Raw genomic sequence first — 26,729 nt, forward strand, 5'->3', positions numbered from 1 at the left:
ATATATATTATCTGCAGTTTTACTGGCTTATGCCAGCAGAAACTAGTATAACTAAGGTTTTGCATGTTCCAAACTTTTTAACTGAGGTAACTGAGAGTCAACAGGATCTCTTATTTTGAAAACATTCACATGTCCTGTTATAGAAAGGTTACCTGGCACAGCAGCTGCTATGAAACCTGTAGAAGTACAGGAATGGAAAGTCCAAGGCACTGAAGAGATCACCTGAGGGACAAAGCAATATACTCAGTGGTACACAGGGGGGGGAAATTACCCACTGTTACAAGCAGGGGAACAGCAATTATATGAACATTACTAGTTTAACATTCCTTTGAGCCTTTACAGCTGGCTGACTTCTCATTTATGATGCTTTCCACATTTCTAGTGTGTTTAATGATTTCTCTCTGACCTTGCTTCTAGCCAGTTCCCGCCTTTGGTTGAAAAAGGGGAAAGTGATACATAAGAGTATTCTTTGCTAGTATAAAGATCCTGTTTAAGCAACAGTTGCCAGTGGATAGACATGCATCATATCCACTTTTATTACAGAGCTCGTGGTAGTTCCTACTGAAGCAACAGGAACCACAGACATATGTTGCCTGCTTCCCCCTCTGGCATTTGAACTCTGTCACACAGAGCAAGTTGAGAGGTTTAAAAAAGTTCTCCCAGATCCGAGTAGAGCTCTCAAGTACTTGCATTTCTAGGAACCCGGGCCCTGGTTGTTCTTGGTAGCAACAATTCCCAGGAGTTCTCTGGCCTTCAGGCTCTACAGATTTGGAGGAAGCTCCATCTTTCACTTTTTGAAATGCAGGACTACTTTGCTTAACACATCTGTCTATCCTGGTAGGGAAATGGTATATACACAATATGCACCAACAGGCAAAAGGGGGAATTTATGTTTATTTAAATGCTTCTTCTTTTGTTTTTCTGACTGAGCAAATGCCTAGTGAAAGCAACAGACGATCATCTTTATCCTTCTAACTATTAAAACACCAGCATGATAGGAATATTAACCACCATCAAATTTTCAATTTCTCCATTTTTAGCCTTTGATCTTTTGCTAATTAAAATCCTGCCATGGGCTCAAGCAATGGGATACATCTTATGAAAGCAACAAAATTAAATCTCCGCATAGCATTGAGGGCAATGCAGAGAAGGAAACTCAGTTCTATATGGACTGCTGTGACACTGCTCTGAAGAGGACATATTCACCTAGAGAAGCCTTGTTCTGTACCATGCACCACCTCAAAAGCTGATCTTTGTTGTCTGTCCCATGCTGCTTCTTTGCACAGGGCAGCTAAAAGAAAGGTATTAGTAAATAACATGGAAATTACACAGTGTTATATACCCTCCTCTCCTCTTCCTACAGGAGATCATACTATTGGTCATATTCCTGTTGAATTCCAGGGCTAAAATCGTACAGGGTTTGGCCTCTAAAAACATGCATGGAAAGGAAAGGCAATATGGAAACCTAAAAAAGGAACAACTCAATCCACTTTACCTGCTGGATGGGATGCAGAAGCCAACAGCACCACACTAAAAAATAAAAAAAGATTAATTGTATACTACAGAATTTATGACATGGCCTGAACATCATAAATTGACAGCTTTGTGTTTGTTTTTTCATGCTGAAACTTATTCCAGTTAAGTACAATAACTGAGGCACAAGTATCAGTTAAAAAAAAAAAAAAAAAGTTGGTTGGGAAGGAATCTCTGGGGTCACCTAATACAAGCTCTCACCTGAAGCAGGACTATCACCAATATTTGATCATGTCCTCTGTGGTTCTGTCTCAAAAAGCCAGGTCTCAAAAACCTCCCAGCATGGAGATTCCATACCTCTCTAGATAACTTATCCCAGAGCCACCCTAGTGAAGAAGTTTTTCCTGATGTCCCGTCTTTAAACCACCAAAGCTGCAATTTATGGCTGTTGTTCCATTTTATACCATCTGCCACTCCTTAGAAGAGTTTGGCTCTGTCATCTTTGCAACTCCCTTTCAAGAAGGTGTAGGCAGTTGTTAGGTTACACCTTGGTCTCCACTTTGCCACTCTCAACAAGAGTAGCTCCTTCAAACTCTCCTTGCAGTATGCCATGTGCTCTAAGTCCCTAACAATGTCAGTAGCCCTCTGCTAGATCTTCAGTTTCTCAGTATCTTTCTTGAATGGGGAGGGCCAAAACTGAATATTCCAGCTGCAGCCTCAGCAATGCTCATAATAACTTCTCTCGATCTGATAGACACATTCCTTCTAACATAACCCAATACATAGTTTGCCTTAATTTGCCATGAGCATGCACTACTGCCTCATATAGATTTCAGCATTCACTGTTACTCCCAAGTCCTTTTCAACAGACCTGCTGTTCAGCCAGCTGATGACACCACTGAGACAGAATCTACAGAGAACTGTACTTGTGTCTAGACTTGAGTGTCTTTCTGTCCAAGGATTAATTTCAGCTGTGTGCATACCAATGTCCGCTTTATAGGGATGTGCATATATTGCATATAAGAGTCAAACACAGAGTCTTATGCATGTGATTGTGCAGGTACTGCACATTCATGGCCAAACTGTCAGTTAGAGAAAGGACAAATGCTGCAATGAAACAAGTTTAAAAAAAAACCATGAAAATAAAACCAAGCACTAGCCCAAATGATGCACGCTTTTCAGAAAGGTATCAGTGAAAAATCAGCTGTGACCAGTTCTTTACCTGGAGTATCACTTAAGACTTCTGAGGTCCTACAAAGACTTCATCCTCTGAGTTTGCGGTATAGGCTGTACAGAGCCTTTTTCAGTGCTACTGATTCTTCTGGTAAATTTCTGATTTTTTTCCAAATTTTTTCATTCCATGTTGTTTCCAAGGTTAGAAGGCTACAGAAACATATTCTGGCACGCTTTAAGATGGGAGAAGCATGCACATTTCCAAAGCAGAGCTACAGCTTCCTCTAATTACCAACAACATAGGTCCATGACAATCACAAAGGACAAGATGGAGAAGGAGAAAAGAGCATCTGGAGAGGTTGCTGCTTGATAAGCAGCAAACACTGCACTTACAAAGGTAAAAAGACATTAATGTTAAGAATGCTAAAGCTAGGCAATTTTCCCTAGCTAATTACCAGTGATTCTTACAGTTCGCTAAGCCCAGTAATGGCAGTAAAGTGCCAATCCAGCCAGCTGAGGAATGGAAGCCTGCACAATGAAAAGTTAAGGCAGAGAAAGAGCTGGAAGTGGTTCCCAACACACACGGTGACGGCTAGAAAACTGAACTTACTGTAAATGAGCTACCTCCAGTACCCGGAGCAGTACAGTATCATCAACATGGTGCTTATACCAGGCCAAAACCCTTTTCCAGCATTAACACAGCCACCGTTTCCAAGCCTGCTTGCTCTCAGCTGGTCCCAGCTCTCTACGTGACCAGGCTACTGCACTGGTGGCCTGCCCTTGGCATGCTTTGGTGAATCCCAGTGTCATTCGCAGAAATGCCAGTAGCAAAGGGAACTGCAAAGAGCATGGAAATCCCATGGCCAGGGAAGCCCTGGGGAGAAGCTTGACGCTGAAATCAGCCATGGAAGACAACAGGCTGAAGGAGGAAACAGTTCACGAGTGACAGGCAGGCAGGTGTTTTAGGCTTAACATCTTATACAAAGTCTTTGAAAGGCATCAGCTTATACAGTATGTTCACGTTGTCAATATTTATATATGTTTTTAAAATATCTTGTCACAAAGATATTAAACAAGGCAAAGCAGATCACTTACAGTAGGCAATTCCCCCCACCCCTCCTCCCCACATGGGATGCCAAGAGGAATTCACAATAAACAGGCCCAATTCCTCAGTTTCCTGGTAAAGAGAGAAAAGGAAGCAAAGGCCTATTGCTTTTGACTGAATAACATAGAAAACAGGAGACTGGCAGGGCAAGTGAAACTGTATCAACAGTGATGAGAATTATGACTAAGTCATGTTTCTCCACTTTTGCTTTTTGCATTATTAATTTTTAAACAAAAAAAAAAACAGTGAGATTGGGAAATACTCAGAAAGAAACTTCCTTCTGCAACCAAGAGGAATTGATAACCCTACCAGACATCCCAGGCCTCAATCCAAAGAAAACATAGGAGGAAAACAAAACCTTTGTGAAGTGCGGGGCAGGTTAAGGCAAATGGGTTAGATGGCATTAAAGCTGTACTGTAACTCTGCTCAGAACAGAACATCAGTAGAAAAGACACAATGATGTTGTAAAACCAGATTAGGGATTCAGAGGTTTCCAGCAGGACAGCCTGGACATGAGGCTGCAGGAAAAACAAAATCCCTGTGCTGGATTTCTCTGCTCCTCTTTTTTATCTCTGTACTCAATACTGAGGCCTAGGTCACCCGTGGTTTTCTTTCTGGCTAAAAAGAGGTTTTGTCAGCAAGAACAGCAATTTATGCCTGTAAAGCTGCCCTTTCCTTATTGCAGAAAATCTACTGCAGCTTTTTTAATTCACAAAAGTGACAGATTAGCAGCTATTCCAGAAGCCACATGTAGTTTAGCTGCATAGAGTAGAGCCTTTACCTCACACTGTTGTCAGTGACATTTATTCACCATTTGAAACTCTCCCGCTATAAGTCTTTGTTTTCTCCTCACTAGTGACTGCTAGGCTATCTGGCATGCCTTTGTGAATGAATATCAGACAGTTACAGACACTGCGACGTACTGAAACTTTCTTCCAGGTTCTCCACAAGAAGTAACATATCTCGACCTGCCTCAGCATAGGAGAAAGCCTAAAATGAGCTGCGACCCACTTCTAAGACATGTTATGTATCCCTCAACATGCCAGGTAGACATTACTACTACCTCCCTCACACTACCCCTTGCCAGCTAGCTAGGGGGCAGAAATCTGGCTCCCTCCTTGGTAAAAAGTGGGGGACTGGAAAGGAATAAAAGAAAATGCAAGATTACTGGAAAAACCACTAAGAAGTAGAACACTAATGCAGAAGTTGGAGTGCAGGGAAATACAATACTGCAGTAAAAAAAGGTGGTGGGAAGAAGACTGGAGGATTAGAGGGAGGTTCTTGGAAGTACATTTCCCCTCTTCTCTTCCTCCCCCTCCCTGCCCCACATGCTTATACGCAAGGGAGATGGATGAACAGGATGGGGCTGGGCGCTCAGAAGCAACATCACCCCTCCCTTCTCTGCACAGCACAACTCTGCTTTCCCTCCTACAGTTGTTCCTTATCTGGGTCCCTTTTAAAAAGCCATTGAATAATCATGCTGTAAGTGATGAAGTGAGAATAACGCCACACTTTCAACATCAGCAAATATTTCTTCAGATCTGTTTGGTTCTGGAAAGTTCCTGTTCATGTACATTTTTTTAAGATGTTCTCCCCTCCCGAACTGTTCCAGATTTAAAACAAGAAACAGTGCATGGCATGTAGGGACAGCATATGTTAGGAGACTTTGCTAATTTCAGTCACACCTCTGGAAGTATCCAACAGAGCCAATAGAGTAAATATTTCTTTTTAATCTAAATATATATACTTTTAATCTAACATATTGGTACATTCTAACATCCAGTAGCTTGCGGCAGAACTTTTAATCTGCTCTATCCAGACAGTCTCTACACTCAGAGTACAACTGTGCTTTCGTACCAAACAGAAACACTTTGAACAGCCTCTATTGTAACAAACCTATACACTTTCCTATATTTTCCTACATATTAGGAAAAATTTCTTCACCAAAAGGGTTATCAAGCACTGGAACAGGCTGCCCAGGGAAGGGGCTTAGTCACATGGTGCTTAGGCACATGGTTCAGTGGTGGGCTTGGTAGTGTTAGGTTTGTGGCTGGATGCAATGATCTTAAGGGTCTTTTCCAACCTAAATGATCCTACGATTCTAAACACTATCTCTCTGTGCCCACACAGCTGCTTTCTTTTCCTCACAGAGCCACATGTCAGCTGTCTGATCTAGGTTAGAAATAAGGAGCTATAAAGTCCTATTGATAATAGTGTGAAGAGGATAAAGTTGCACTGATACCACACTAGCAAGTTGCTTCATAAATCATAGAATAATTTTCTACAGACAAGACCACTGGTACACATTAGATTGTCCTGTTCTGGAGATGGAACTGGGATCCTGTCATGGCTGAAACAGTCCTCAAGAAGCCTCAAGTAGAGGAAGCAGCATATACCTTAAGGCCTGCTAAATCACAAAATGTAGTTCTGGGCACCCTCTGTCAGAGATAAGCACATGTTTACAATAATTCTGACCCAGAACTGCCCATGAAGAGTTAGCACTCATTCAGAGAATGTTCAGAGTAAAATGCCCTCTACTCAGTGTGATTTAAAAATACTTTTGACTGTTTTCTACAGAAATTAAGCTTGTGCAATAAAGCTGTGTGTACACATACATACATAGTTCTACATAGCTCTCAAACACGCTGACCAGCTTCATCCAAACTTGGGAAGTGGCAGTCATCTCCAAGATAACTACATGTGCAGAGGTCTCACAAAGAGACAAAACCTGCCACTGCCTTCTGCAGCAGAAAGATTTCAGCCCCATTAGACACTGGAGGACCTTCACAGCAGTAGCACATCATGGAGGTCTCAAACAAGCAGAGAGCTTCCGCCAAACTTCACACCCTTTCAAACATCATGACAAAGCAAAACTCTAAAAAAAATCAGATGTCACTTATCCCATTGTCCATGGTACTGTTTGTTTTCCCTAGACAAATTGAGGTCCAAATGCTATGGACTGCGAGCTTCTCTAACACACAGAAATTCATACATACATACATATATAGATACACAGACATACAGATATCCACAGACCCAAGCCAAACAAATATGCATCCAGTCTTCTACCTCCTCTAAGCCACCTGTTTTCCAGCAATTGTTTTGCACCATCATCTCACAAGCTACACTGACCTTTCAGCCCCTTAATGGTGAAAATCTTTGCAAGCTTTGATAACACTTTTTTGCTTATAAGCAGATGCTAAAAAAAGCCATCTTCCAATTTGCACAATTCCATTGTTGTTTTGTTTTGGTCTTTTTTTTTTTTAAAGAACAGTTTTAAAATACATACCACTGCACCTCACAGTTCCTTAGCAAAAGTTTCTCCCTTTCAAAAGCCTCTAAATCAATAATCATAGTTTCCATGTAATGTGGAATTCCTGCTCTCTGCTGGACACAACTTCATAGACTTCAAAGGATACCATCAACTAACAGAGCAGGAACCCAGCTCTGACTTGTCAATCAAAACTGCAAAATTAAGACCTTCATCCAAAATCTGAATTTAAAGGTTCAGGCCCAGATGTAGTTTTCAATTAACATTACAACTGAGAGCCATAGTCAGGCAGGTGCCAAATGAAAAATCAATTGATTTTACAGCTTGTTTCATGACTCTCCCTTCAACACAGACAAATAGCTACAGCTCATTCAAGACTTCATGGGTTATTTCTGCACTCAGCAGCCTATCTGCAAGTTCCATGACTAATTCTTCAAAACAGTTTCAATAAACACAACTACCTTCTTTGAGTAAAATTGATTTCCTTTGCACTTCATTGTAGTTGGAAAACAATTTGCTTAAACAAGAGCCAACTTCAAGCAAACTGATATTCAGATATTGTCAATACATGGGACCCTGGTAAATAGACACTGGAATCATACAAATGCAAAATCAGAGGCCTGCATTACTTATTTATGGAAACAGGAGATTTGATTGAACTAAGATAGAAAGAGATACACAGTATTATCATGTTGATGATGCTCACAAGATAAATGGGAATTGAAGTTAAGTAACTGTCCTACACTGGAGTCCCTGATGTGTTCCTATCAAGTATCTTAATGTGGTCAGACCAGAGCACACATCCCTCTAACCAAATGGACAAACACAACTTCACTTTTGTTATGCTTTTTCCTAACTTCTGCTCCCTTTCATTCCTTTTGACCATCCTTTCTTAGAACTTAGTACCTGTACTCCATAGTGTTCCCATACAACTTTAGCTACCATTCCAAGAAAAGAGGTCAACATATACAAGATGTGATTATGGATGGAGGAGGATCTAGTAAAGTCTCTAATCTAGCGGAAGCCATGCATACCGAATGTTCTGGCTTATATGGCTCTTTAAGGAAAGGACTGGTTTTGGGGGTTGGTTTTTTTTTTAATAATAAAAAAACCACAGGGGAGTCTCATCAGTGACTCGGGCTCTTTCACTAACTACAAAATAACAACCCACTTTTATATCTCCAAATCAGAAAAACAACTGAAGGTCTCAATTACTCAATCCCACTAATCAGTTACTGCTCACGTGCTTTGCACATTGTACTTTTGTAATCACTACCTCCCCTTCTGGCAATTTTGTACAACTTTTATTTTCTGAAGTGGGGTATTGCCAGGGAGTTACTCTGTAAATATTATTTCTGGAAATGATATATCACTTGTGCATACGGTGATTAAAATATTCATAATTAACACCTCGTTACCTCCCCAGGTGTATATTGGCATGTCCACCTATAACCAGAGCCCAAAAAATTCAGCTGCTAAGCCATTCAGCTTAGCACTGTTCTTCCAGTGAAAGTCCTGCTAAATAAATACATTTAAGTAGTGGTAGCTATGGGTTTCCTAAACAAGCCATGGTTGAAAATGAAAACATATACCACATAAAGCCAGCTATGGTGTATCAAAGGCTTATTCATTTTACCTGAATACATAGTTGATGTACTGTTGGTCCAGATCACTGGGAGAGGAGGGAAAGAAAAAAAGGTCTTCTTTTAGTAATGCAGTTCGTTTGGTATAAAAGATCAGTATATTAAGTAGTATTATAACACTGTAATATTACATAATATTAGTATTATATAATACGTGACACAATGTTATAATTAGGTAATACTAACATTATATTATAATTATATACATTCGAACCACAATCTATTACTATTACAATATTATCAATACATTAATCAGCATATTAATTTACACATTATTTCTGTTGTTACTATGTCAGTGGGAGTCTCATTTAAAGTGAAGATAAAAGTGAGACTGACTAAAATTTAGACCCTTTAAATAGAGATGGAAAATGGTTTTGAAATAAATGACCATATCCATATTCTATACACTCATGTATTATGTACATATACATAATATGCAGTGGCAACATATCCACCTCCATCCTTACAGACAACAGCATATTATGGACACTGTGAACATGTAAGCCACCTGCTTTCAAAACAACTATTGTCTGGCTGAAGTTCTAACACGCACATGGGATTAGCGGAAGGTTTCAAGGTTTTTAAGGTACTCAGCCATTCCAGTCCTGTGGCAAGTCACCAGCTGCTAAACACTTCTGAGACTGTGTCGCAAAGGGAGATACTGACAGATTCAAACCATGAAGCTTTCAAGACTAACACAAACTAACATTTCCTCTTAATGCCTATGCCTGTAATTAGGGGTTCTGTTTCCAGGACTGAGTCATCACCCTTTGATAATACACTGTTTAAAACTAATTCAGTGTTTGAGTTAGCAGTATAACTATCAATAACCACATGCTATTGTTATCAACAATAAATAAGGCTTCTCTTGCAAGAAAAGTCATTAACGATTAAGCAAGAGTGGCCCAGCCCATGCTGATAATGTAGAGATCCCTACAGTTTACCTGACTGCTACACAGAAGTGTCTCTAACCCTCTTTGATAGCAATCTTTTTCTTTTTAAAAGAATATGAAAACACATTACCTTAAAGAGCTAGGTTTCCATAACTTGTGAAATACTTTGTAAGCCCCTGTAATTGAAATGACATGTGTCACTGCCATAACATGCAATCATTCTGACAAACAACGGCTTGTTTGGCCATGGTACCAGCAGACGTGGAACCCCTCTGAATTACAGTTTAGCAACACGGCACAAAGGACATCTAAACCATGAGTAAAATGAACCTATCACTTCAAATTAATGGTTTTCAAAAGTGTTATCATCTCAGAGTACTGTCATGCTATTTGTTTCTGCTACTCCTTCTGTAAAAGAGACAACTAGCTCACGGTTAGCTGCAAAGGAGTGTGTGTGAGTGTGTGTGTGTACATGTGTGTGTAAATATGTAAAGAAAAGCATCTCAGAATGGGTTCTTCAGCCCACCCCATTTTCTGGGTAACTTCTATGATGACTTCATCCATGTAGACCCCTACAGCTGTTGGCTCTGAGCCATCTTTCCTGTTTAGAGTTCTCTCAGCTCTATGGCATCCAGGTTCTTTACATTCTTGACCTACCCACCTCTTGGTTAGCTCCCATTTCTATTCAGGGAAAAGCTTTAAGCACTCATGGGAGGAACAATACAGCTTCAGGCTGTATTTTTTCAGACCCCTTCTTCAAGGCTTTGGGGTTTTTTTGATTCACAAAGAAAACCAGAACATGAAAAGCAAATCCAGTAGAACACTATGTAATAGGAGTCCTCGATTCTGCCTCCATTAGACAAGCTGAAGGCTAGAACACATGTCCTTTCTCTAATGCTCTGTCTTGAATAACCCTGTGTTATGTTAGTTCATCTGTTTGTCCTTTCTTACAGCATCTTTATTCTGTGTCAGCTGATAAGAAATCTAATTACACAAAAAAAATCTCAACCGTTTGTATCAACAACTTTCTCTCAAAACCAAGACAAATGGAAAGGAGCTATAGTTGGAGCATAAACATTATGTTGGCACTTCCTACATGTTTCAAGAACACAGAAGAGGCCTCCTGAAGACTCTCTAAGCAGTTTTCCACCTCCATGGCCTAGCACTGCTTTACAAATGAGACCTCTTGGCTTTGAGAAAGCAATAACATCACTCATTACAGCAAACAAGTATTTGAAGTGAAAAATCCTTAGCTTTTTGTTTTATCTAAATAAGCAAATGTTTACCATATAACATTTCCTAAAGGAAAAAAAATAATTATACTATTTCTTATTTGTATGTTAACAACATTTTAGAATGTGATCTCTAGACCTCCCTAGACACAAATGCATATAAACACATTACCTCTGCCCTGAAAATTTTACAGTATGAATAGACAAAATAAAGAAGGAATCATGCTAATTTGCCGACAAGACTTAACACATGAATGAGTCACTCACTAAGTCTATAGGACAGCTAAGAACCAAATACAAGTCCCTTATTATCTAGCCTAATGCTCCAAAAGACACAAATCTCCTAGTTAAAAATTACTACTCTTGTTTTCTTCAGATTTTCTGGGTCTAACTGTTTCTAGCTTTTCAGGAAAGAGTTATGATTTATCCAAATCAATGTTTAGTCTGAAAAAGACAAAAGAAAACCTGACAGGTTATGCAACTCATGGTTAAAATTTTTTAAAAATGCATATGACTGCATAAAAAACCCCACCATTTCTACATCATTCCTCTGGGAGCATATTCCATGATATTTTAGAATATAATATTTTTTGTCAGTTTTTAAATAAAATCAGTGTGTGCAATAAAGCTCCAACTACAAGTTATTGCTTGGGTTTTTTTATGTTTCTGCTCCCCTCAGAAAGAAGTGTCTCTTAGTAGGCAACCATCAGAAACTCCCAGAAAAGCTTAGTGTCAATTAAAATTGTATGTCCATTTTCTCATCCACTGTTAACTGACTGCAATATCTAGTTTATTCTGTTGTAGTTTTCAATGTAAAAGCTATAAAAGCAATGCACTTTCTTATGTTTACTGAGATTCTTCATTCTAAGTGTTTCTTAAATCAAGAACCTTAAATACCAGTAACTTCATAATAAAGCTGATTTCTCCAACACATTTACTCTTCCTAATTTTTTTTCCAAAAGAAAATTACTTACCAACACAGATCAAGTGAATTAGAGCCCATAAATAACCGTTTGGATCAAACTGCAATAAAGAACATCTACATAAATAAAAGCACGTTCATGTAAACATACGTATCACTATTTCTCTGAAGTTAGCTTCACAAAGCAAGTACAGCGAGTGGGAGCTATGCTACAAAGAAAGAGAAGACAGCTGAAGAAGACTAGGAAGACCGAAGTTTTTCCTGTCCCACTTAGAGACCTGGCATATGCCAGCTACTCAGGCTCTCAGCTAGTCTTGGCAAGAGTAGCTCTATTTCTTTCAGATATGTACACCATTTAAAACAATCTGAGCATATGGACCCCAGTCTGTTTAGTCTTGTATTGGCAGTCAGGGAGGGGCAAGAGGATCAGAGGAACATCACTAAGGTTTTTGTCTTGTCTCCTTTCCCCTCTCAGCCCCAGCAGCAGCTAAGCAGTCTCTCTCCCCAAGGCTCCAACTAACCACAGAGTATCCAAAAGAGTGCTTTAAACAGACATCTGTGTCTGAGCAAGGTAGGCTCTCTTCACAATCAATGGGGAAAAATAAACATTTTTGAGAGGAATTCACCTGGCACATTTTAGATGTCTGCTTTCAGGGGAGGTGAATTATACACCACAAGTTCCTGCTCTGCACAACGGACTATGAAGGGAGCCAGCACAGGTGGAACATTTCTGATGGCTACATTTAATCAGATGCATCCAGACAAGTTCACAGATTCATCCCACCTGACTTCAGATATTACCTAAAGTATCTAAAACAAGGAAGAGGCCTTCCTAAGTCTCCAAAAGAGAAAAGCACCTCCAAGGAATAGATCTTTGCTGGACTGAGCACTTTCTTGAGGTACCTCATTTCTCCAGTAGCTACAGAAAGCATGTCAAGTGATTACAAAGCTAACTTAGGAACTTCCTGAAAGTACATGCAGTTAATTCAAACCTAAGTGATTTGCTCTAAGCCCTGTAAGAAGTTAAACTGTGGTTTCTCCAGCCACCACCTTCACCAAAGAGCTGTATGTCCGCACTGCTCAGAGGTTTTACCATGATGCACATGCATTAAAACCAGCAAGACTACAACACAGCAATAGGCAGCATTTACAATTCCTTCACAGGAATCCCACCCTAGCTTGCAAGTAAAAGCTGCATCCCTCATATGTCAACAAGGTGTCAAACATCAAGGTCTAACTAGAGCTGCTTTACAAAGCAGAGCTCACCTGTGTGTCACATAAAGGAAGGCACACTGCTGCTACCAGGAGGAACAGCACACTGTGGAGAAAAGAACCAAACAAGACCAAAAGCTCTTAAGCTGGATTTGTACTCTCAGCAAAGTATAGGCAATTCCACTCAATTTTACACTGACATTTCTTTTGTTTAATTTTTATTCCATATTTTAGAAGTAATTTCTGCCACCAAAATTAAGTTTTACATCATACATTCTTTGTAAGTCATACACAGCGAAGTTGTATGAGAAGAGAAGCAGCACAAAATATCTCAGCAGTGATGAAAACAAGTTTTTTGGTAGGGAATATTATTCTTCACTTGCCATCTGGCTTCCCTAGGCTGCTTCAGAAAGCCAAAATCAATCAATTTCTGGCTTTGAATGGCTACCAAAAAGTCCTATCATTAAGGTGAATTGCCTGTTACAACAATTCCAGCAAAGGTGACTCCATTAAAAGTTATGGTGTAACTCCAGAACACACAGCAAAGTGGGAGTGAGTGGTATTACACTAAAAATGGCTTAAGGACAGCACAAGTCACCCCCTAGTCCACTGGCTTGGACTAAATAAATTCTTAACCTGTGGCTGAGTCAGTATTTCTACAGGCTACACTGAATACACTGATGTGGAATTTCTGTGGACAGAATTTCTGTCACTATTAATAATAACTACCATTTGCTTTTGCAGCTTACTTTCTCACTCTCTAGGGGCATAGGAAAAGACAGAATAAAGATGATAAAAAACCTGGTATCCTTGACAATAATTCAGTGGTGAAAATAAGGCCACAGTAAGTCAGATAATAGAAAAAAACAGGAAGAACTTAGGAAAATGGTGCCTCTAAGTACACTAAATAATAACCCAACATTACCTACTCTAAGTACACCTAAAAGATTACAGAATGTGGAAGACAGCAAATATGTGTTCTGCAAGGCGATGGTGGGGAAGAATGAAACTTTTAACACATGACTGGCTGACTTCTGTTTGTCCCTTTCTATCTCCTTTTTGAAGCCTAAACAACTAGGGCCAACAAGGGTTGGTAGGTTGTGTAGCTTAATATGAACAATTCTAGCAGAACTGGATATCATTCACCTTTTCTTTCTTAGGAAAGGCATTTTTAGCTATTTTCTATCACATTAATTATCTTTCTCTTACTGTTTAAGATTAACCACTGGAACTTCAAACCTGATTTCTATCTCCTTTCCAAAAACATACTTACAAGCACTGCTTTGTTATTCAGAAGACTGGCCTTCTGGCTTTTTTATTTTTATACAGAGGAAAAAAATGTATCTATTTAAGCAACTGTTAAAAAAATAAAAGAAAATACATTTTAAAAATATTTAATTACTTCTATGTTGCAATTTAGGCTCACCGCCCACGGGAATGTGCCTTACATTCTTCATTGTTTTGGTGTGCCATTATCTGAACCAAATACAGAAGCTGGAGTCATAACAAGTCTGAATCTGAATCTGAGCAGTTTTAAAAGCTTACCTACAGACTTTCAGATGAGAGGTCTGCTGTAAAAAAAGAATGATTAAAAAAATTTAAATTTAGAAATAAAAATAGTGAAATAGTGCTTTCCCCTTCCAAAAACAGGAAAGTGATGACAGCTGATCTTACTGCACCAAACACATTAAAAATCCAGTGAGCAACATTAAACAGCCCATTATGTTTGAGCACTGCTTAGCAAATTTAGTTTGAAAAAAAGAACCAGGACTACAGATTAGCCTACTTCAACTTGATTTTTATTTTCAGATTACTTGCCAGCAGGTAAACCCAAAACCAGACACGAACTCTATACCTGGTCCTCAAACTTAACTTGAACTATACCAAAACTATATTAAGTATTCTTCATTAATTAGGTGCAGCCAAAACAGTCTTGGTGTAAACTCATGAGCGTTTCCCAATCCTTTGGTCCAAAATTATTCTCCTGAAGCTTTCCAGCAAGACCTGTGTTTGCATTGTTCTTGTCCATAGTGCTTTTGTTTTCAAAGAGAAGAGACATAAACGTGAGCTAGAAGGAAAATATGAAACACTTTGACAGGGACACTGATCAGAGGACAATACCACAGGGACATGCCATGGTACACACTGCTATGTCCCTTAGGCATAATCTCAGTGACCTCTTCAGTTTGTTAGGAGTAGCAAACATGGGCCATTTATTTGTCTTCTATATACACAACAGAGGTAGTGAATGGAAGATCCCTTGACAGCAAGCCAGGGGCCACTGTAGAAACGACTTTGTGATGAACAATTTCCCAGTGTTACCTCACACAGCAGCTCTCTGGTCAATTAGAAAAGCATTTCATAGCCTAAAAAGAAGGATCCCCAATGCAGTTTGTGAGAAACAAACCCAGATCTTACTAAAGGGAGCAGGAATTACTCTCCTGACTTTAATAGGTCTTGGGACAGATTCTCAAGCATTCAAAACAAATAAAAAAATGCACTTTTTCCTGCATTTCATGTGGAGATGTGATCTGTCGATAATCATACAATACATCAAATACTAGATATATTATACTGGTTAGATCTAAGGACCCAGTCCTCCTCCCTCTCAGCTCAAACAATGAGATTCTTATGTGGGGCGTGAGAGAGAGGCGATATTAATTTTCAGAAGGAAAAAAACAAGCAGGACCCAGCCAGTCTTAAAAATGCAGATAAAACTGTCAATACACATTTGCAGTGTTTCATCAACTAAAGGGGAAAAGAGCAAAAGAAAACATCAATATAGGTACTTGTCAACAGCAAAGCTCTCTCTGGGTCTCATTAATGACTAGCTATCACAGCAAGACTAAAAAAGCACATGGCACTAATGCCCATATTAAAAGAAAGTAGGTGTCTTGTTATAGGGCAATTATAGGGCAGGAGGTATCTTGAATGTATTAATTAACATATCGATTACCTCTTTCTGCACAAACTTCTGGAACCCACAGGTTATAACTTCTGCCGCGTTGTGAACAGTGAGGAACACCGGGATTGGCTGCCATTGGGAGAGAACAAAAATGCCCAAATCAACCCCGAACAATGACATACATAGGAAGGGGCACTCATCTTAGGGACAGCTGTCCCACATTTGTGGTTTGGTTTTGTTTTCTAAGCGTAAACCCATGCCACATCTCCTAAAAGGGACTTAGACCCATTCCAGTCACTATTACATGGCACAGGCATCTTTAATTGTAGACTCTGCTTGCTTCTTCTCCCACTGTTGAGTGCGCAGTCAGTTTGTTTGTACACAGCTACCTCAGTGAGATTTACTCCAGGTTTCTGCCTCTAGTTTTGCCTTTCTGTTCAAATATCTGCAGCCTCCACAATAAACAGTTCTCATTAGTTTTCCCATCTCTGTCTACTGGTACTAAGAATACAGTGTGACTCCTAGCAACAGCATTATAGCCAAGATGATTTTAGGTGATTGCTTTCAGTTACTGTTAGGAAGAGCTGCCCAAAAGTAGGGTAGAAATGTAGAAGTTCATACACAAGTGATGTTGAAATTATACCCACTGAGGTATCTGGACACCATCCCAACATGAAATCATTAAGAAACAAACCCCAATGATAACAATAATGAATCAAACACCCATTGCCCCAGGCAAACCCAACCAGAATTAGTGGTTCATAGTACTTCCTCCAAATCAGATCCATGGTCTCTAAGACAGTTGAAACAGAAGCAATTCTCTGCTCCGATTAAGATAATCTAAAGACTAAGGCAGTTTTAGGAAGCAGTATTTCCCCACTTGTGTATAGTATTTAAATCACATGAGTAGAGAATGAGTTAATTTCTCAGTGATGTCCATGTCTTTTAAATGTCAGGTGATATAAGCAGCAAATATCTCTTAAAGTTTACTTTGTATTCAGAAATCTTTATTTTCTGGATTTTTCTTTTCATTCCCATAAAGCTGGATAAGCATCGCTAATTAAACATTTTAAGTCATAATGACAACTTGGGTGGATCCATAAACACAACAGTTACACCAAGATAACTTTTAACACCTCTAAATTAGCAAGGAATGAAAATCACACAAACACAACTGGCATGAAGTTGTCAGTCTCAGCTTCACCAATTCTGAAAACCAATTCTCAACCCTGTTCCTCGACAACTGAGAACATAAAACCGTAAGTATCTAACATAAGCATCCTGAGCCTGACACAGTAATAGGAAATACAAGAAATAACTATACACAAGGAAAGTTGACAGCAGAATTTACATTCTTCCTTTTGTGAAGCCAATTTATTGGGTTTTTCTTTCCTCCCGCCTGCTTTTGGCTCTTCCAAATGTGTTTTGGAGCCAACAATGGCTCCAGTTTGCCTAGCCCAGTTAACCTTCTCCATATGTCTATTGTCTTTGATGTATTTCTTAAATTTGTGAGTGGGCTTAATGCTTACGAAAAGAAAGGTTTACTGGTTGGGCAGGCAGGGTGAATAGACTCTGTACAAACCTCCCCTCGCAGCTCTGCATACTTCTGTTAATGTATCACAGTCCAGAGCTAAGCAGTCCTCCTCCAGTTCCAGCCCTGAACTCCTGGGCGGGGGAGACTGCCAGCACCTCTAGGGTGAGGCACAAACAGATATTAAGATTGTAGCCCTGCCAGTATACAGGAGTGTTTGAAAATGGGTCTCCCTGGCTTTGATCAAAAAAGTGCATGTAATTTCTGCTTTAGGAATAAACCCACTTAATTCAAATACACTGCTGAGATAAGCCAATTCAGGTGCGAGTTTGGAAGAGTCCATTTTCCTTCTCACTGTGTCATAAAATTGTTGTACGCAAAGTTATTGTAAGTAAAACTTCTATGTAGGATTGAATTTAGCCCCAGTACAAGGCATTACACAGCAACTATGGCCTAACGCTACTCGTCCTTTTGTCTCTCCTCCTAAAATGGCCACAGAATCAGACCTCTAAATCCCCATTCATATACAACAAAAAGCCATTCAGAAATGGGAGATGCTCCTTAAGAAAGGTTTGGGATACAAATCAAAACCATTCACAGCCCCTCTACCACTCCAGTGCATCTCATTCTTGAACGACCAGAGCAGGGACAGGAGGGAAACAAGGTAACTTACAGGATGACTAGGAAGTAAGAAGAAATAGCAAAGAGGATGTCTTTCATACCTAGTCCACCTCTCAGGTAAGCAGGCAGAAAACACGCTGCTGCCAAGGCTTTATTGCTGTTTCCAGGCAGGCCTCTCCTTAGGGATCTTTGCTCAGTTTACACCAGGGAAGCCCAACAGAACTTGCTTTGACAAAGAACCAAGAGGAAGTAAATGCAATCACCCTGAGACAGAGCTAATCTGGAGGCATGGGGCTTCTGAGCACAGGCCTCTGCTTTGCAAAGGTCAGTTGGGTCCAAGATGAGGCCCCCAGCCTTGTTTGTGAGAACAGAGACCTTCTGTCCCTTTCTGCCCTACCTCTCCACCGGGATGTTCAAGGGATCACTACAAGCAGAATCTTGTCAAAAATTCCCTTTTGATCCTTCTTGGGGCTTAGGAGCTGGCAGGAGCGAGCTGGCTCTGGAATTAGGTTAAGATGCATTGACAAAATGCAGAAGGGAACTAGGGCAGAATCTGGCCTTGCAGACTGCCTAACAGCAGTCATGTCACTCCTTTTTTTTTTTTTTTTAAAACTGTATCATTTAAGTAAAAAGCATTCAACTTCAAGGACAGCAGATTTGATATCCTCTAAACATTTGGTAGGTTACTATGATTCAAATGGATGATAAAACTGATTAATCTAACCCTTCCCATAATCTCTTTCCAACTTTCAATTTATTTTTTCAAATCCTGTAAAGCATCAAAAGCCTCTCACTGAAATGGTCTTCACTGTTTTCCTGGAAGGATTTCCCACAGATTCCACAGCCCCATTCCCCCTTCTGCAAAGTTACAGCTAGTATCTGCTTCAGCTTCTTCCCTACTTGCACAACTTAGACCACTGAAGATCTATTCTGCAAAACACTGAGTACTCTGGAGGGATGCTGAGTGCTTTGGACTGTCACAGAAGTGCTTTTTGATACTACTCTACACTTCATAGGATTGGACTGCTGCTCTAGCACCATTAACAATGTATGTATTATTTAAACCCCTCCTCCCTTCTTTCCCCCCAACCCAGGAACAGCATTAAACACCTTGTATGAAGGGAACGTTCTTTGTTCATAAAGTAGAGGTAATAAAGAACTGACTTCTACTTGTGTGTTTCTTACCAATCTAGACAGTGCCCTAGAGCCAGCATAAATAATGCCAACAAACAGTACTGAAGCAGGAAGCCATGACAGGATTTCAGACCTGTGAAAACAATTAAAACCCCATTACTTCACCACATTCTGTTTACATACAGTCAGCAACAGTTGCCTGCAAGGAATATAATAACATGTATATATGTACATATATTTCAAAGGTGTGCATATTAAATTCATTGTTCAGTATTCCTTCCACGTAGTAAAGAAATCTGAGACAGAAATTAATCACTTCATCTGATCCCAGATAGGAGATATCTGCAGATATATTTTCTTTCTTTTACTCTTTCCCTGGCTCCTCTCCCTGCAAAGTTGTTTATTTCATAGCAATTACTCCTATTGGTTTTAAGGGAGAGAAATTTCAACTAATTTCCTTGATGCACTGTAAAAGGAAGAAAAACTGACAAATAAAGGCATAAAATGGTGTACTTGCACAGACAGCACACATTTTCACTATGTACAAATACACTTGCCCACCCACACATTCATTTCTCAGCCAGATTTACAAAGAGATTCTTCCTAAAGATCAGATTTTCTCTGTGGGAGCCTGTCTCTTGAGATTTCCTAATGATATTCCTTTGACTAAGCCAAACTCCTAGAGGCAGTGTGACAACTAATGGAGGAATGAAATCATCACAGATTGATCTGATATTTTTTTAGCTATGGTTATTGCAGTAGGGTCAGGTTTCAATTCTGAGAAGGGGCTTCAGAATTCACACTTTTCCTTTTTGATCTTGGTACTTAAGGGGAAAAAGGGATCGGTAGGTGGTAAATTTCAGAGACAATAACGTAAGATTTTGAGCAAGGGAAGAAAGGAGTAGCAGTGATCTAAAGGCCTGATCCAAAGGCTTCCCAGGACTGAAGACACTGCTACCCCCATTCACTCTTCCCAAGCTTTGAACTAAATTCAAGAAAATGTCAGTGAATAATGCTGGTTCTCAAAATGAAACCAAACTGCTTGTAGTTCCTTAATTTGGATTACACTTCCAACTAGTATGTAAGAGTTAAAAAGTAATTATAGGTACCACTACACTACCATATTTCATGGAACACAAGAAAAACAGACCTCTAAATGATGAAATCAGAACAGTCTGAATGAAGATAAAACATGCTTAAAGATTCATGTAAACACAGACAAGGAAAAAAACCTAAACATCATGTTTCTTTTTTTTTATACATAATTTCCTAAGATACTTGATCAAAAACCTAGGGTAACTAAAATAGAAAAATCTTTAGATCTTTTCACTGGCATAAATATTTGCTCTGGTTTTTGGGGGTAGTCACCACCATTTTTTATAAAAACACTGTTCCTTTTAAGGTTATTGACTTCAACTGGAATTTTACCAAGACCAGGATCTAAAACTGTCATACCTCATTACCAACAAGTTCACATCAGACACCAACAAAAATACCCCCACCCTATTGGAACTGCCACAAATGGAAGAAAGGAGGAGGAAATAAAAGAAAGGAGGGCTGGAAAGATCAAAGGAACACATGATGGAAACTGAATTTTCATTTAGAACATAATGCTCTTTCATGTTCCCCACCACTAAATTCTAGGAATCCCAAATATATCTTCACCTCCAATGCAATACTGTGAAGTACAATGGAAAAGGACTTCAGATGCTTTTTCCATGATGTATGGGTAGAATTTTATGCTGCCAAGTGGGAATTTCAGGACTGAAAAAGAATGCATGGATATTTGATGTAACGTGTCAGCACCAACAATCTGTCTTGTACCAATTAGTAGCTTCTTATGTTGGCAATACAGTGATATACATGCAAACCTGGAAAGCTCAGTGACATAAAAAAACTGATGAGCTCGTGGTTGTAGGGCTAGTTCCAAAGCCCACTCAAGTCAATGGGTAGCTTCCCCTAAACCACGCTTTGGAGCTTTGGTTTAAGCAAGGCTCTGAGCTGCTGCTTAGCTGCGGGGAAAATTCAGCACTACAAGAAATGCCAACTAGAACACAGAGGACTTATGTGCCTACCGAGGTTAGGCAGAAGCTGGGTGGCAGATCACAGCACTGGAAGCATTATGCAGGTGCTACACATATTCCTCTGCACTCCACAGGGCCCTTGCTTTGGATACAGATTTTGCAAACAGTCACCATTCACCCTTTAGAAGCAACGATGGTGGTGACAGCTGGGAATACTGGGGGGAAGCAGATGAAAAGCAGGATATCCCCAAAAATCTAAGACAAATTACTCTAAGAAATACATTTTTATTTGGTCTTCATTGTGGAGCTAGTATTCCTGACTTTAGACAAAGGGTGATGATCTCTATGTAATAAAATTATTTTGCTGAGACACTTTGGGATAACCTGAACTGGCTCAGAAAGCATATAAGATCAGTCCACATGACAGAAATACTGAAACTTTGTGGAAATAAACAAACAAATGAGTAGCAGTTTATTATTTGAAGCATGACAAGACTGGGGACTGGATGTGGTATTCTTAAGTATCCTACACATACACCAAAAAAAACCCCAAACAAGCCCAGATAGATTCAGAGACCAATATTCTGTAAGAGGGGGGGAAATGTCTTCACCTTTGGAGGGGGAAAGAGCTTGAGAGGAAGTGGTAGACAGAAGCTTTGAGACATTATGTTTGTTTGTTGGGGAGTTGGTTGGTTGGTTGTTTTTTAATATAGGAGATACATGCTACAAGTCCAGCTCAGCAAAGCATTAAAGCATGTGCCTAGTTCTTCTGAAGAAAGACAGATTTAAACTCATACTTAGGTGGTTGGTTGAATTATAGCCAAAACATGTAAATTAATTCTGGTAATTTCATTAGGTCTATCCTAGAAAAGGCATTTTGCATTAGCTAAACTAATAAAGAGGTTTCTGAAGATATAATCACTTTTCCTATCGTGTGCTGACATCTAGTGGCCTGAAGTCAAAACACGAACTAATTTTTCACCAAAACTTTTTTCAGATAAAAACATCCTCTTCAACAACAGAAAATGGTTCTTGTTCAGTATTTTCTTTAATGTCGTCCAAGTCTTGAAAAAACGAAAATATCTTTTCCAGGCTGGGAAAAATGATTCAACTTTTTTAATTTCATGATTTAAAGCAAAAGTAATCATCTAGTGACGAAAAGTTGAACTAAAAAGAACATTACTGATGGCTGTATTCCTTTGTCCTTTAGATTCTTCTGTGAAGACAAAATCTGCATAAACAATATACATTTGATAATAATATCAGTAACTGCCCCTAAAGGAAGGTTTGGACCCTAATCCTGCCTCTACCAATATCATTGACAGCTTTTAAACCAATATCTTCATTTTATCTACACTGCAGATAAAAGACAGGAAGTTAAATTCTGTTTCCATTTACAACTTGACTTAAGTTTCAGTGGTGATGTAGTCACTTGCATGGACATTAAAATAGAACTTAGCCTGGTTCTTCTGACATACATGCAGGATTTCATTCCAAATGAGGAGATTCAGTTTAGCAAGTCAACTGTTGGAATCTTAAACAGAAAATTCATCAGCTGTCACTTGCTAATACAGAAACACTGAAAAAAGTTACAGTAGAAAGGAACTCTGGCAATCATCTAGTCCAATCCTTCCCAGCTTCAGAGTCAAGTCACATTACTCAGGTCATTGTCCAGTAAGGTTCTGAATACCTCCAGAGATGGAGGTTCAACAATTGCTGTGGGCACACATCTTCTAAATTATAACATTTTGCGAAATAAAAGATATGCTACATTCCATAGCACAGAATGGATCCACCTGAGCACAGTACAGTATGCTGGATGACTCTTCTGAGTTGCCATCACACTCAGTTCAAGCAGATGACCTTTGTCTACAAAGCACTTTTTAATTTGGAGTCTGATTATTATACCAATCCTGTACTGCAATGGCTGCTCTTGCTGTGCGGTTATAAATGCTACAGTTAGACAAGGGTGGATGATTCTCATTTATGGGACACACTTCTTAGAGAAAAAGGCAGATCACATTTGTGGACTTCACTGCACTGAGGTTTTGGGGAAGGGTATGTCAGTGGTCTTAACTAACATTACCAAGGTTTCTCTTGTAATACTATAAAATAATCCAGGGAAGAGATGTGGTCAGATGGTTGGATAAATTATCCTTATAGTTTTCACTAGGGGCTATGCTTTTTTGATTGTCTTACCAAGGTTAAATTGAATCCACTTTGTATTAGTAATCAGTTGAAGTCCGTGTCTTTAACATTCATTAGACTAAAACACAAGATCTCTCCCCGACCTGTGGAACAGAACACATACACCCCCCCCACACACACTTACATTTTCGCAAGTTAGTTACTTCCACAACCAACTTAACTATGCCATAACCCAGCTACAGAAAATAAGTATTTAGCAAATACTGAAAACCCCACAGTACCTTGAACACAAATTTATCTCTACCCAGCCCAGCTTCCAGGAGACATGAAGCAGAAGTCCACCCACTAATGTCTGCCACCTGAAATAGAAACAAAACAGCATCTCTGAATCGTTTGTCCTTTTTACCCATGTGGACCATGACCTTAGAATCCACAGAATTTCTCACAGCACACCCATGACTCTAGTTATCTACCATTTCCCTAGGTTTCCAGGGATGCCACTATTCCTCTTCAAATCTTTCATTTTTGTCGGCCTTCATTTCCTCCAAACTTTCTAGTACTCCGGTTCTTCCACCTCTTGTTTCAAATGTTTTGTAAATTACCATCTACCACAATTACCTTAGTCACATTACAGAATCCCCATTTTATCATCTCTTCCCACACAAGGTTTACAATAATAATAGTGATGTTACAGCCATAATGATCTGAAGATGCAAGTGAGGCAGGGTTTGTGACAAGAGATGAGTATCTTTTCATATATAAACTGTTATTGTTAGAACAAATAAACATGATTTCAGGATTCAAAGACTCACTTCAGCTGAAGTAATAAGCCCTTAGGATAACATATGTAGTCCTAGTAGTTTCAAACATCAGCTCTATGACTTCCCATGGTTATTCATATTAGGCTTAGATGACAAACTCCCTCGAATTCAGACTGTCTTCCCCCCGCCACCCGCTACATTTTGTGTAGCAAGCGCAAAGTGAAGTGTCATCAACAATAACATCATTATGCTGCATGAGGCTCTGATTCAGAGCCTCTAGAGAAAACACCTTTACAGCCAGATAACCTTTCATATAAAGCACAATACTGTGGTTTTCTCATTAAAAAGGTATATAAAAATTACATACATTCTGCATTGACGTACCTATCTAATGACTTATCTTACCATAAAGGTGTTCCTCAGTCTATTATGGAAATAGTATGTAAGGCCTTAGAAATGCTTGCAGGTAACTTAAAATGAGTAGTGATGCACACTGATATTTTTTTTTTTTAAAGCTTTAAAAAAGTTATTAGCTTCCTTATTCCTTAAGCTAGTGGTTTTCAGAGAAGTGTTTCATGTTTCTTGGGTGAAAACCCTTGAACATCTAGCATAGTTCAGAGATACTGTATTACAGTGTTAAATCACATTAACATCTGTAACAGGTATAGAAGTGGTTTTATTTATTATTCCCGTTCATTGCAATGCATTTAAGGAATTATTTAAAATCTCTCACACATATGCAAATAAACATTCACTCTATGCAGTATTACATACAGTTGGACAGTGTCAGAGAAGACCGAGCTCATTGTCCACATGGGTATGACGAATACTCAATGCTACTACCACAGCTCACTTAATCTTTTTTAGATGAGGAGGATGCAAGAGCTTAAAAGCCAGGTATCCCTGATATTTGCTGCAGGCTTGACTGTGCTCTATTCCAAGCCAGTGATGAATTCCCATCAACTTTATTGGGAAGAATTTCCTCTTGTCTCAGGTTTTAAGGACAGAAGTTGAAGTTACTAACAGTTCCAGATGCTTAGCACTATGCAATATAGTCTTAGATTATATAGGGAACAAAAACAATGACAACGAACAATAACAGCATGTCCTGGTTTCAGCTGGGATAGAGTTAACTGTCTTCCTAGTAGCTGGTACAGTGCTACGTTTTGAGTTCAATATGTGAAGAATGTTGATAACACTGATGTTTTCAGTTGTTGCTCAGTAGTGTTTAGACTATAGTCAAGGATTTTTCAGCTTCTCATGCCCAGCCAGGGCACCTGACCCAAACTGGCCAACGGTGTATTCCATACCATGTGACGTCCCATCTAGTTTAGGAACTGGGAAGGGGGGGGGCAGGGATTCACCGCTCGGGACTGGCTGGGTGTAGGTCGGTGGGTGGTGAGCAATTGCCCTGCGCATCATTGGTACATTCCAATCCTTTTATTACACTACTGTTGTCATTTTATTAGTGTTATCATTATTAGTTTCTTCTTTTCTGTTCTATTAAACCGTTCTTATCTCAACCCAGGAGTTTTACTTCTTTTCCTGATTTTCTCCCCCATCCCACTGGATGGGGGGGGGAGTGAGTGAGCGGCTGCATGGTGCTTAGTTGCTGGCTGGGGTTAAACCATGACACAGCATGAACTGAGAATATCATTCTTTTCCTCCTTTGCTCATCTGTCATACCTCTAAATGAAAGTGCATCCGAGCCACTTAATAATTTTCAAGGAAAGGTCACTTTTAAAATCCAGAACTTATAGAAAAATATTAAGATGCTGAGATGCATTTCCAAATTATAGAAAAAGGAAATAACTGTGGTAACACAGATACCATAAGGCAGTTGCCTGCTGTTGAAATACGCTTTTTTACTGTTGATTTACCACACTTGTATTTTACATACATTACCCAAAACCCTTTCCCCATACGATAAAAGCCTTGTCCAAGAGACAGTCTCTGTGTGTGTTGCATATTTAATAGAACCAAGTACACTCAAAGAAAATGGAGATTCCCAAGGCAATTATTCCTAGAGTTGGTCACAATCCTGGGGCTGCAAATCAGGCAAGAATATAAGCCATGCTAAGCAGCAGTAGAGGAATTAAAGACATCCAGTGTCTGCAGATTTTACCATTATCTCAAAAGAACAAATGCGGGAAGTCTTAACTCAAAGAGGCCAGATTTTCACTAAATGTCTCATAAATTAACAGCACTGATGGTATATATGGACACTTGACAAAACATTAGATTTCTCATTACAATCATTAAGATATGATAGTGATTTGTGATGCAGAGTTACAACAAAGGCTAAGCATGAAAATAAGCAACGTGGTATTTGTGTACGCCTAAAGATGGGTTTAAGGTTGGTTTTCATTAGCATCGTGAAAGAATACACCACAACGGCACATTATCCATGACTGCCATTTCCAAAGAAGACAGGCTGTACTATAATTGCTACTTTTCTATGCTGAAGTGTAAGACTTTCAGAAAAATGAGAAATTATGGAGTCTATATATCTTAATTACATCACCACCATGATAATTGAAAACTAACCAAGACACATTAATGAATGCTTTACTAAGGCTTCATGAAGTATGTTCTCTAGAAAGCAAAAGCCAGTAATGACAAGAGGTACTAAAGTTAGCTTCAGCACGGAATAGCAAGACGTTTACTGATTAAAGTCATTT

The 26,729-nt window shown here is 39.3% G+C and overlaps 1 protein-coding gene across 15 annotated transcripts in view; it reads right to left on the reverse strand.

Moving 5' to 3' along the window:
• Positions 1 to 26,729, reverse strand: part of SLC35D4 (solute carrier family 35 member D4) — a 104,775-nt gene that overhangs the window by 75,411 nt on the left and 2,635 nt on the right. For 12 of the 15 annotated variants that reach the window (XM_075023133.1, XM_075023130.1, XM_075023139.1 and 9 more), the window contains exons 3-12: positions 23,569 to 23,646; positions 19,167 to 19,248; positions 15,881 to 15,958; positions 14,470 to 14,495; positions 12,979 to 13,030; positions 11,765 to 11,813; positions 9,689 to 9,734; positions 8,659 to 8,694; positions 1,496 to 1,530; positions 153 to 222 (exon numbers count right to left, since the gene is read on the reverse strand). In XM_075023133.1, coding sequence (XP_074879234.1) covers positions 153 to 222; positions 1,496 to 1,530; positions 8,659 to 8,694; positions 9,689 to 9,734; positions 11,765 to 11,813; positions 12,979 to 13,030; positions 14,470 to 14,495; positions 15,881 to 15,958; positions 19,167 to 19,248; positions 23,569 to 23,646 — 552 coding nt within the window. The remainder of the gene's footprint in view (positions 1 to 152; positions 223 to 1,495; positions 1,531 to 8,658; positions 8,695 to 9,688; positions 9,735 to 11,764; positions 11,814 to 12,978; positions 13,031 to 14,469; positions 14,496 to 15,880; positions 15,959 to 19,166; positions 19,249 to 23,568; positions 23,647 to 26,729) is intronic. The other 3 variants (XM_075023132.1, XM_075023125.1, XM_075023127.1) reach the window with 2 other exon arrangements.

Source organism: Buteo buteo, chromosome 3 (genome assembly GCF_964188355.1).
Source record: "Buteo buteo chromosome 3, bButBut1.hap1.1, whole genome shotgun sequence".
Lineage (NCBI taxonomy): Eukaryota > Metazoa > Chordata > Aves > Accipitriformes > Accipitridae > Buteo > Buteo buteo.